The sequence below is a fragment of the Armigeres subalbatus genome, chromosome 3 (assembly GCF_024139115.2).
Source record: "Armigeres subalbatus isolate Guangzhou_Male chromosome 3, GZ_Asu_2, whole genome shotgun sequence".
Lineage (NCBI taxonomy): Eukaryota > Metazoa > Arthropoda > Insecta > Diptera > Culicidae > Armigeres > Armigeres subalbatus.
The window spans coordinates 282714702-282727388 of NC_085141.1; the positions used below are offsets into that span (position 1 = coordinate 282714702).

Consider the following 12687-nt stretch of genomic DNA (forward strand, 5'->3'; position numbering starts at 1 on the left):
TTCTCGGCCCGGTCAAGGATGTTTTCGGGTGGGAACCTTCTCGACTATTTGAGCATAGTGCAACCATTTTGTTTACCACAAAAGATAAATATTCAAGTATATATTATAATATTAATGAGCAGAAAAAAGCTTACAATTGATAACTGTCGAAATTCTAATAGAAATACTGAATTAAAAAGCAGTCCAAGTTCCAGTTGGAGTGTATAACCATTGAAGCAGAAAAAATCCCAAGGCCACAAACGTTGACAGCAACAAGATAAAACTCTCGCGTAAACATTTTATTCTTCTCGTTTGTGTAACACATAATTCACCTGAAATTCTCTAGGAATATCATTAATAGCTTCTCGCAAACCATCCACCGTGCAACAGTAGGTATATCCACGGGTGAAATTTTTAAATCTCACTTCATTCCAACCGTACTGTTGACACACATCTTCACAAAGCAGTTCATTGTCGGGCATGTCAACTCGGAATGGGTCGTTATTGGTGATGAACGCAATACCGGCACTAGCAACGGGCGATATGATTATTTTCCAATACCACTTCGGTACTCGGATTCCTGCGGCTTCGAGTGTTATCGGTATTGATTGCCCATCGGCATGCGGCAATAGCAAAACATCGTGCACTCCATCATACACTACCAGGTCTTCTTGTAACTGACCAGCTTTGGAGCGAGACAGATTTTCCACCACTAGCCAGTTACCTGCGTTGATAACCTGTGGAAAATAAATTCAATGACCCTGCCTGCTAATCAAAATACGACATCATGCATACTTGCCATTGTGGCGCTACGTTCACATAGAAAAAAGTGGCCCACTGCCATGATCTATAAACGCCATCCGCATCCGGAGCCAGGTGGCCTCGGGCCAAATAGTACGACCCACCCTGTAGAAACTTCTTGGCTTGGATCTCAGAACCTAAAAGCTCGGTTAACCTGTCCATTTGAGCTTTCTGAGTATACGAGGTAGCAGGATTGACGTGCAATGACGTTCCAGCTACCTTGAATGCAGGCCGATACGATTCTTTGATGGAATCTGAATTTTGTGATAATATACCATGTTTCTTCCTATTCCTGAATTAAATGTAATCCTCATTATAACTTACGTGCAATAGCCTTTCCGGGAATGATATGCTTGGTAAAAATAACCGATGCATCTGGCCTATCGTAGCACGATTCTATATACGTTACAAATCCCACCGATTCAACATCAAATCCCAACTTCAACAAAGTTCCGTTGGATCCACATTGCTCTCCAGTGTCATCGACCTCCCCGGTCATTCGACCAGAGCATTGCAGCTCCACCGAGTTGAGTGGTGTTTCATCCACGAGAAAATCCTGCCCTGACACGCACGTGAGATATGCTGTGTTGTTGCTTGCTGTAGTAAATCGCCGTAAAGAGTTTATCACATTGCACACAACGTACCGTATAATTTACCTACCGTTTATGAACTTTACTTTGCTGCATGCAACTATCGTGCTTTCGTGAGCTTCCCAAGTCAGCGCCGGTCCATCAGGGGCCCACAATTGTCCATCCTTGATAAACAAGGGTTCCAACGGTCCCAAGTGCTCTTGAAGATTCACGCTGCACTCTTTGAATGATCGATAATCATAAGCACAGTTTTAATAGGGAAAATATTTACTGGGGCAATATTCCTATTCCCGTTCCCAGGCCTCATTACTCAATTGTATTTTAACCAAATTACTAGCTTTTCTGCACATTACTAGACATATTCAGAAAAACTAATGGCATATTCAAAACCAAGTAATTCGGTAGAAATTGAGTAAAAAAAAGATGGGGAGATGAATAGTGTTACTGCCCAACGTGATCTTTTGCCTATTATAAATTGAATAACAAAGTTCTTACGTGAACGTCCCGGTCGTATTAGAGCGAAGAGTAGAATGGTCCTCAGCAGCTTAACAATTTTCATTGTGAGCAGGTGTGAATGGTGTAAATCTACTATAGTGAATGCACAGTGCTATCCGGTTCTAACCCTTTATATTTAACAGAGCTCTTCAAGTGCAATATGCAAAAGGTGAAGTGCATACGATCATGCGATAATACGGAACGATAACAATAATCGTTTGTTTCTTGTACTTGTCTTCAGCAATTGCGGTCTTGATACGTGAGCCATTTCCGGATTGTATTGTGTGCACCGTCGGCAGTTTTGGCTCCTCGTTGCCACCCGTAGTTTTGCACTGGCGCGCCCGCTGCTCAAAATCTGTCACGCCGTGGATTTATAATTTCTTAATGTAAATTCTTAGTTTTGTGGGAAAGTACATTATTATCGGTAGACGCATAAGGGCTCATTCACAAATTACAGAACGCCTTTAGGGGAGGGTGGGTACACAATACAGTCCCTTCCCGATTTTGGCAACACGACCGGATTTTAATGTTGCCAAAATGGGGATGTTGCCAAAAACGGGAAAAAAATTTCATACAAAATTTCTTTTTTTTTTGTTTGCATGATTGAAGCTAAATACTTAGAATATGTACTACAAAGTATGTGAAGTGTGTTTAAGTGTTGCACGTGCATCATAATTGACATTTTTGTGATATTGTTCATAACTCGGAGATTGTAGTTTACACAAAATTGAAACAATCTCCAATTCCAATTTCATATTTCGTCAATTTCATAATACAAATTGAATAATAAATAATATTTGAAATTAACAATAGCGTCGGCCACGTCCTTACAAAAATTTGTGGTGATAAAAAAAAACTTTTCAATTGTAGGCAAACTTTTGTGGTCGGTGTGATTAAGAGTAAAGTTCTGTGCACAATTTTAGCTGACATTATGGAAAAAATGAACGCAAGGCATAACACATTCCATTGTTTGAGAAAATGGTAACAGAAATCTGCATTCTGCACATTGGTTAAGCGTATCCAATGTAGTTGGAAGAATCCTACATCAGACTGAAGGGGGAAGCCAAGCAGATCGGACTAACATTAACACGTTGAAGACGAAGTAGACTTAAAAGAAGACAACGGCCATTCACCACAAGCTTGTATTAATAGCGACAAAATCAAGGTTGTTGAAGAATTCGTGTACTTGGGCTCACTTGACCTCCGATAACGATACCAGCAGATAAATTCGAAGACACAACGTGGCAGGAAAGCGTACTTTGGACTCCAAAAACACTCCGATCGAATAAAGTTCGCCGCCGTACCAAACAGACTCCCTCATTAAACCGGTGGCGGTAGTCCTCCTTGGACACGAGATCTAGACAATGCTTGTGGAGGACCAACGCGCACTTGGAGTAAAAATGGTTCTCTACAACGATCCGACAGGCACCAGAAGGCGAAGTGTGCAGCGATCAAGGTGGATCGATCAGATTGAAGACGATTTACGGACCCTCCGTATCACTCGCCTATCGAAGCAGCTAGAATTACACCAGCGATCTCATGGGAACTTCACAGGAGGTACTCCACTATTGATACTTCGCCATCACAAACAGAACACTCGAGAGCAGGCATTGGAAGTGTGAGTGAGCATTGATCTATAGCAATCGTAGCATCCATAGCCAATGAGTAAACTGCCTCGCTCAGATGGATGCCAAACAACGAGTAGGAGCGATCGTTGCTGTGATAAACAATAAACAACACCGTCTAACAAGCCAAGTCAAGTAACCATGTAAGCTACGATTTTTGCATGCGTACCCCCCTTGCTCTAGTACAATGAAGCCAGGCAATCAAACCATATCATGCGTTTTGCTTTATTCGCTCTTCTTTCAAGGTGATAAGATAGTCCAGAGAAAGCATCAACGCCTCCCATTCAGTGTGCTAGAGTTTTAGACTCTTAGAGGTCTTCATTTTTAGAATGCTTGAATGTCTTCTTGTAATAGCGCACCGTATCGACGCTTATTATTGTGCTAGCAAGTGATTCGCTTCACTCAATAGGCTCCCATTGGTGAGCGTTGAAGATCATTAAGGACAAGCATCATAGATTCCATATTTAAAAGTACTCGCGTTTTTAAGGGCACACCACTTAATACGGAAGCAACGCACAACTGTCATTTTCATTATTTCAGCTTCGCTGCGACTTTTGTGCGTTGCTCCCATATTGAGTGGTGTGCCTTTAAAAACGCGAGTACTTTTTAATTTGGATTCTACGATTCTACGATTCAAAGATCTTAGGAAGCTCATAACTAGCCCCGCGGCAGAACATCAAGTTGGCTTAGATTAACCAGATTTTTTCTCATGATCTGTTTTTTTTACAATGCCTGCTTGAGAACCTTACGGTTACATGTTACCAAACTCTTACCATTACTGTTGAACTGTTGTAAACATGCTGGAATCAAAAGGCTCGTTATGCAATTGACACATCAGGAAACTGGAAAATCCAACAGTGTTCTGATATTAATCACTAGACAAATTTGCGTCAATTTCAAACAATAAGACTCTTTAATATGCTTATTATCTATACGGGAATGCAGCAGAAATACGGATAAAATGATAAAATGACAATTTCTTGGCTGATATCTGAAAAGAAACGCATAATGAGAAAAACGACTTGATGGAAATATGGCGTATTTAGAAAATCGAATGTGCTAATCACTAGCAATTAAACCTACTGGGGCATGCTTGCTCCTGGATCACTCATGAAGTATCGGTTGCATTGTGATGTAAGGCTTCGCTTAATAGGTGTTGTACTATGTACAACGGTGTGAGTCATCTTGTCGACGACAAAATCAGTAAGAATGCCAAAAAATACGACATTCTACGGAGGGCTGGTTATATTAAGGTAGTGTGAATAGGTACGTGGAAAACGTGAATAAAAGAGCAGAAAAGTTTCAATAGAAATTGTTTGCAATGAGCGGTGATACGAGTGGTGATTCATTATTTCAGTGCAATTGCCCACTATTCGTACAGAGCCCATAATACGCATATAAACCTTAATGATATTCACTTTTGGATTTGTTTATCCTAATACATATTAATAAAAAGGTTTTAGCTCTAAAAAGTAATAAAAAAAATATTTTTGAGATTGTTGCCAAAATCGGGAAGAAAATGTTGCCAAAAACGGGTGTTGCCAAAATCGGGGGTAGACAAAAACGGGTGTTGCCAAAATCGAGATGGGACTGTATTGCGTAACAAATTGTTACGGCATGTCTAGGGGGTGGATGGGTTTGTAAAATTCTGTTACGGATAACATATAACATAATAAAACATATAATAAATATTTATGATAATAAAACTATATAGCAAACGAAATTACAAATTCAATTCATATTTGACGGTACTATTACTAGAGTACTATATTAATTATTAGTTAACTAAAAATACCAATTTATCCCCCTGTCATAAGACGAGTTTAAACAATCCCATTGAATTCCACCACTTAATTGTATCCTGACAGATACGTATTTCGACCTCAACAGTAAGGCCGTCTTAAGTGTCTCGTACTTGACTCGACTTCAAGTCGAGTCAAGTACGAGACACTGAAGACGGCCTTACTGTTGAGGTCGAAATACGTATCTGTCAGGATACAATTAAGTGGTGGAATTCAATGGGATTGTTTAAACCCGTCTTATGACAGGTGAAAACATTCCACTAAAAAGCTCAAAATAATTTTCTTATCAAAATACCAATTTATCATTTTTTGTGAAATTTTAGTAAGACGTTATGCGTCACAGATGGGGGTGGGTGGGTATAAAGAAAATGTTACAAACAAGGGTGGGTAATGGTTCAAATCCGTGTTTTTTTTTGCGTTATGAAATTTGCGAATGAAGCTCGGAACGGAACTCGCCCGGTTGACCGACGCCGCGAAAGCGACGATACCAAGTTGTTCTTCGCGCGGTCACTTGATCGATAAAAGGATCGAGTTCGACCGCAGAGCATGACCACCGGTATGACCCATGAAGCCGACTCCGATCCCTTGGACCACCTCTTATTTGCGCTTGAACTAGCCATCCTTGAGTCCACGCGCCACCTTCTGTGTAGCTCCGAGACGATTTGGGCGATAGCCGATAAAACGGCGTTCCAGCCAACTTCATCTTTACACATCCTCCGAACTAGGTTGTCCGGGGTAGTGTCTAGACCACATGTGACAAGCATGTGGTCATGCATTGCGCGAAAACGTGAGCACACGAACAACACGTGTTCCGCCGTTTCCTCTAAACCTGCGCACACCAAACACTCGGGCGAGGCCGAGCAAGCCAGCTGCGTTACCTGCTCTGTGATTTTGCAGCACGCTTAAACGCCGGGCACATCGAACCCCCCATGGGGTGCACAGCTTTGCTGGAACAAATCAAACAATTGGGAGGGTTCGTGCAGCATTGTGCCTTATGTCCCTCCAATCCGCAGCGTCGGCAGAGATTGCTTCTGTCAGGGCCTTTGCAGTCCCATTGATTGTGCCCCGGTTCCAGGCACTTGAAGCAAACTTCGCGTTGCTCGTATATGCCCACAGGGCATACCGACCATCCCACCTTGACGCTCCCTAACTTGACTACCTTGGAGGCGTCCGCTGCAGATAGCCGAACCAAAGCGACCTGCGTCCCTACCGGACCTTTCCGTAGCTAGGGTGGTCGGTATTGGACTTTTCTAACAAATACCGGTATTCGGTATTTGGTGGAGTCAATACCGGTAATACCGGTAGAATACCGGTTTTTGTAAAAATTTCAAGTAGGGGAAGTGCACCGGTTTTGGCCAACTTAGTGCCTAATTTGGCAAACCCTGGAAAATACATATTTTTCCAAAATAATCGATTAGTTGAAAGCAGCGTTGAACCGTGAGGGATATATCTTTTGGTGGAACTAATGAAAACCTCGTGAATTGCTTTATTTTTGTAGTTATTCGCAAAATTGGCCGAATTAGGAACATGGCCAAAACCGGTACAGTTCCCCTATTAAAAGAAAAACTTTTGATTTGGACTTTTGGATGCAAAACAACATTTGTTGACAAATTTCAAATGTGAAAAACATTGCTTGTTGAGCTTGGCAAAGCAAAACTTAAGTAGACGTAAGATACTGAGCGACTCATCTCCCAATCCGCATCGGGTTTTGTTGGCAATGTTGCCAACTACTGAAAATTCCCGCCCTGGTTCAACCGAAGTTGGACGAATGGTTCCAAGACCGTCGAAAATCAGTGTCAAGTACTTATTTATCCCTCCAGATTCATAGTAGGAGAATTCCTTACGGATTGCATGCAAGTCCTGGCGTCAACGTATTTGCCACCAGCAACGTAAGTGTTTTGCTACAGTTTCTTCACAATTTGTTCTTTAATCGATTAACCAGAAAAAATATCCATAGATGCATCTTCTTCGTACCTTCGTCAGGTATGGTCGTTGTCTCAGTTTCAACGATCGCTTCAGAAATTACGACGCATCAAAATCCCGTCCGCTTGCTTAATCAAAATAGCTCTAGATGTCTTAAAGAAAATGACAAAATCTTTTCTGATCAATTGCTTCACGGCAGAATTATTCAAAAAAGCAAAACGATCGGCGTATTCTGATCGGCTCTCTTGGATTGATTCCTTCAAAGCATAGAATAGGCGGCGGAAATTTTTTTGGTTTGATTTGATAATTGTACCAATGTAAATTGGAGCGCCATGTCGGCTTCATATAGAGTGCAGAATTTACAGTTCCACAGCAGCTTGAACAGGTTCGAGGGCTTGAATTATTTCACCAACCGTCAAACAATCATCACTGAGGTTGAATTTAGATTAAAGCTGCAACTCATAGATCATAGATTTGAGCATAGATAACATGCTTGAATCAGCCACAAATTTAAATTCTTTTCCGAATTCAGAAAGGACATATTCAAGTTTTCACAGATGATCTACGGAACAGAACTACTACGACACGTACCATTCACAATTTCATATATTGCGGGGAAATTTTGGACGATGTCAACAATGTTCATTGAGAAAAAAATCATTCGCAGTTTGACAGATGGCTAAGAGAATTAAGCCACACGTATGATTAATGACGATGATGATCGATTTTTGTTGTATCGTGAACGTCATCAATGATGCTGACTTGGACAAAGTTACTCATGCGCGCATTTAATTGTTGTTTTTTTTGCACGATGCTTTTCTGCTTCTAACCAAATATTTGTCCCATCTATGCTGGATTTCCTATTTATATGGGACAGATATGCAATTACATGCGGTTTAGCTGATATATTTAGGTGAAAACTATTCGAGTTTTATCATACTGACAGCAAAATTAAGAATACCGAAAATACCGGTATTTCCCGTCTCTAATACCGGTATTTTCGGTACCCAAAATTGGCCGGTAATACCGGTATTACCGGTTTCGGTACTACCGGTTAGACCACCCTATCCGTAGCCGAACGGCTGCGGTGGGCATCTCCACTTCACACTGTCGCCGCAGTGCCGTGACGAGCTCTTCGACTTCGGTGATCTCGTCCAGGACTTTAACCCTTAGATTCACCTCCGTCGTGAGTGCCCTCACCTTGACCGTCTCTTGACTTCTTGTAGGCGGCGCCCTTTTGCGAGACGTCCCGCTTCAGCTCGAGGATCATCTCGTCCATCCGGGTACGTCTTATTCGACGTATGTCGGCGCCGAGATCACCGAGCTTGACGTCACTCCTCATCGCCTTCAAGACGTCCGAATACTTGGCCTCGTCCGTTTTGATGACTAGGGCATCGTCCCTGGAGCGATTGGCGCCTACCCTAGACTTCTTGCTACCCTCATTCGCCTGGGCCTTCTTTTCGGCCCTTAACGTCTTCGGTTTCCTCTTGTTCTTGACCAGGGTCCAGGAGGCGTCATCCCCCTCTATTTCCCTGGTCTGGTGCGGCTGAGAGCTCTCAGCCTACCGTACCACCGTCCACCAGCTAAGTACGCAACCCTTAGCTGGCGGTCAATTGTCATCGGAAGACCCGTGGAAGCGTGAGATTGGAACTTGTGACGACCAGAGCTGTGTAGGTCGCTCCTTCCCCGACGTCAACTCACCATTTTGCAGCCCTGTGTGTATGTGTGTGTGTTTGTGTGTGTATGTTTTTTTTTCCTAAGCAATGGAGGGGGAATCTGCTCAACAGACATCCTGGGTTTACCAGGAAGTGCGGGGTTAGGGATCACCGAGGGAGGCAGGACTACATTCCCGACCCGCTAAACCGTTTCCATTGCCGCCAAGCCCATAGTCCCTTCGGTACAACCAGAAAGTAATGCTTCAAAGGGGGGCCAGTGCACAACGCACCCTCGAGGTTAGCTACGTGTCCTTGCAGCACCGAACATCGTAACTCGCTTTTCTAGAAGAACACCATGGTATCGTGCCAGCGCGTTGCCGGCTTTCCAGGTGGCCTTACCACGCCCTATGTCCTCGGAAGGTGGGAAGGGTCGATATGTGTGTGTGTGTGTGTGTGTGTGTGTGTGTGTGTGTGTGTGTGTGTGTGTGTGTGTGTGTGTGTGTGTGTGTGTGTGTGTGTGTGTGTGTGTGTGTGTGTGTGTGTGTGTGTGTGTGTGTGTGTGTGTGTGTGTGTGTGTATGTGTGTGTGTATGTGTGTGTGTGTGTATGTGTGTGCACAAAAGCTATAAAAAACATTAGATAACTTTTCGTATAGTAATCCTTAAGCGATTTTCTCGCAACAAGTTTTATTCGACAGGGGACAAAGCCTTGATGATAACTATTGAATTTGATAACGGTCGGTCATTGCGTTTGAAAGTTATGAAGAAAATGGTACATCGGACCATATAAACCCCATATAAGATTGGTGTCTTAACTAAATGCGAGAAAGGCACCACCAACGCTAGGTGGATTAATCTGGGTTTTTTGAATAATTTCATTAGCTTAACGGAATAGGTCCCCAATGAATTCTCGTAATAGCTAGTGGAGGGCTGATTTTGCCTTCTCGAACATTAAGTGTACGTGAAATCTATAGGTTCGCCCCAAAGGGTTATAAACTAATCAACTTACTTTAGCGAATTGAGGTAATGTCTGTGTGTACGTGTTTGTATGTATGTGTGTGCGCAAAACACGTACAAAATAATCTCCTATGTTTAAGCACTTGTACTTAACCAATTTTTACGCACAAAAAATTGAATTTAACTGCAATTTTTTTTTGTCTTTATTACCGAGACTTTCAGCCCGAGGCTGGCTCGTCTCGATCTGCAAAACTTGCTATAAATATAAATGAATGTGAATTATAGAATATATTCACCTACCCGTGCTATTTTTTTCTTTCTCATACATTTTTTTCATATGTAAAACATGTGAAAGGCATTAATACCGATAGGTGGATTAATCAGACTTTTTCTTATATACATTAGTCCAATTACCACTGAAATCACAATGATAACAAAGAAGGAACATATTAAGATTCACAGCTATCAAAATAAACCCTAGAGGAAGGGAAAATTTGCGTGATCATGACGATGATTTTCCACTTCCCCCGCAGTGTTTGATATCAGTGGTAAGTGTAAAATCTTTAAATTATTTGCGCTCATGGTACAAATCACTACAAATTGAATGTGATTAGTATAATTGTATTGTAATGGTTAACTGTGAATCAAATTCACTGGAAAAAGGAACAATGTGTGCTGATAAGAATTGATTTTATGAATGTAAAAATCAACTTCTCGCGAAACCTAAAATTATAGTCATGGCCATCAGTAGCACCTATTTGGCACGAAAGAATGTCCGAAAGCACACCTGGAGACATCCAAATGGTGAAACTTGCAACCAGATAGACCATGTTCTGGTGGATGGGCGCCATTTCTCGGATGTTATCGATAGATCTATGGGAGTCGATCCATGGAGCGGTGAGCACAACAGCACGAGAAGTGGTAGGCACTGCACAGAGGCGACCCAGGATGGGTTGGTTCGATATGGAGTGTCAGAGAGTGACAGACGAGAAGAACGTTGCCAGAAGCCGGATGTTGGTATCGGGTACCCGATCGAATAGAGATCGGTACAAGGAAGCAAGAGCAGCCGAAAAACGAACCCACCGCAGGAAGAAGAAAGAGTATGAAGAACAAGTGATTAGCGAGGCGCAGGAAAAAAATGGAGCAGAATGATATGCGGAGGTTTTATAAGACTGTCAATGGCGTGCGGAGTAAGATAGCACCATCTCCCGTCATGTGCAACGACCAAGAAGGGAATGCGCTGACAGATAAAACTGAAGTGGCTACCAGGTGGAAGCAACACTTCGAGACTTTGTTGAAAGGTGAAAGTGATGGTGTACCGGTGAACAAAATAAATATTAGCGAAGGTGGACAAGCTGCGGAGTCGCCTACACTACACTTACTAAAAACTTCGCATTATATTCTTGAGTTCACACATGGATTTGTGCAATGGGGGTAGCGAAATAGATTCCATATTTTCGACACATACACACTTAAATTATTTTGTAGACCTCGGCAAAATTTTTGCCGAGATTCCAACAGCCGAGATCTTAGTAATATTTTTTACTGAAATTCGGTAATTTCTTTACCGAAATTTCGTCAATATTTTGCCGAAACTCGGCAAAGTTGATTTTTTGCCGAGATCTCGGTAACGATTACCGATTACTCGGTAAAGTTTACCGAAATCTCGGTAAAAATTTTACCGAAATTCGTCGAAATTATTACCAATATCTCGGCTGTTGGATTCTCGGCAATTGGTAAACTTAGAATTTTAAGTGTGTATATTCCATGCGCCCACATGCATTGCATGAGTGTTCACACATACTATCCATGTAGGTCATAGTATCCATGTGTGAATTTGTATGCAATTAAGTATGTGCCGACGCATGATATGCATATTTCAAAATACATGTTTTTTTGCCATAAAGTATGTGTCGACTTTCCTGCACGCTAAAAATGAACTACTCAAAATTGAGTCGAATCCGACTCATTTTCATTAAAAACGGGACAACTCAAAATTTGAGTAAAAGATACTACTTCAATAAAATGATGATTGCACTTAAACTAGGAGTCTGTTTGTCGTAAAATGCACTTAGATAGATAGATAAACTTGATTCACATCTGTCGTATTAAAAATTGATGGAAGGCCAAGCTTAACTTTCGCGAAATCATCATTTTATTGAAGTAGTATCTTTTACTCAAATTTTGAGTTGTCCCGTTTTTAATGAAAATGAGTCGGATTCGACTCAATTTTGAGTAGTTCATTTTTAGCGTGTGAGTGTAGAATAGGTTAAAAAAGCTATTACAGAGCTGAAAAACAATAAGGCTGGGGGGAAGGACCAGCTCCCGGCTGAACTTCTCAAACATGGTAGTGAGCAGCTTTATGAAGTTCTGCACCATATTATGTCGTAAATATAGGAAGACAAGGAAATGCCTGCTATCTAGATGGACGGTCTCATTTGCCCTCTCTTTAAGAAAGGACACAGACTGGAGTGCGCCAATTACCGAGGAATAACCCTACTTAATTTGGCATACAAAATTATGTCCCGTATTCTGTTCAACAGATTGAAACCACTTGAAGAGTCCGTCGTCGGCGAATACCAAGCAGGTTTTCGTGTGGGCCGGTCAACGACGGATCAAATGTTAACCTGAGACAAATCCTTGATAAATTCCGGAAGTACAACGTGTAGACACATCATCTGTTTATTGAATTCAAGGCGGCGGCGGCGTACGATTCAGTGAAACGGAATGAATTATGGCAAATTATGCTTGAACATGGTTTTCCGGCGAAACTGATACGGCTGATTTGTTTAACGTTGGACAGATCGAAATCAAGTGTCAGGGTTGCAGATGAAATATCGACATCATTTGTTACCTTAGATG

At 41.9% G+C, this 12687-nt stretch overlaps 1 protein-coding gene across 2 annotated transcripts; it reads right to left on the bottom strand.

Annotated features, from left to right (window-relative positions):
- Positions 1–64: 64 nt before the first annotated feature.
- On the bottom strand, positions 65–1953 carry LOC134220073 (uncharacterized). Of its 2 annotated transcripts, none has more exons than XM_062699029.1 (5): positions 1866–1953; positions 1441–1590; positions 1105–1377; positions 775–917; positions 65–716 (listed from the first exon to the last, which is right to left on the bottom strand). In XM_062699029.1, the coding sequence occupies exons 1-5, from the start codon at positions 1927–1929 to the stop codon at positions 279–281; spliced, it is 1068 nt and encodes a 355-aa protein (XP_062555013.1). In that variant the 5' UTR covers positions 1930–1953; the 3' UTR covers positions 65–278. The 2 variants fall into 2 exon arrangements, with proteins under 2 accessions (XP_062555013.1, XP_062555012.1); XM_062699028.1 differs by having other exon boundaries at positions 73–716; positions 775–1034.
- Between the last annotated feature and the right edge of the window lie 10734 nt (positions 1954–12687).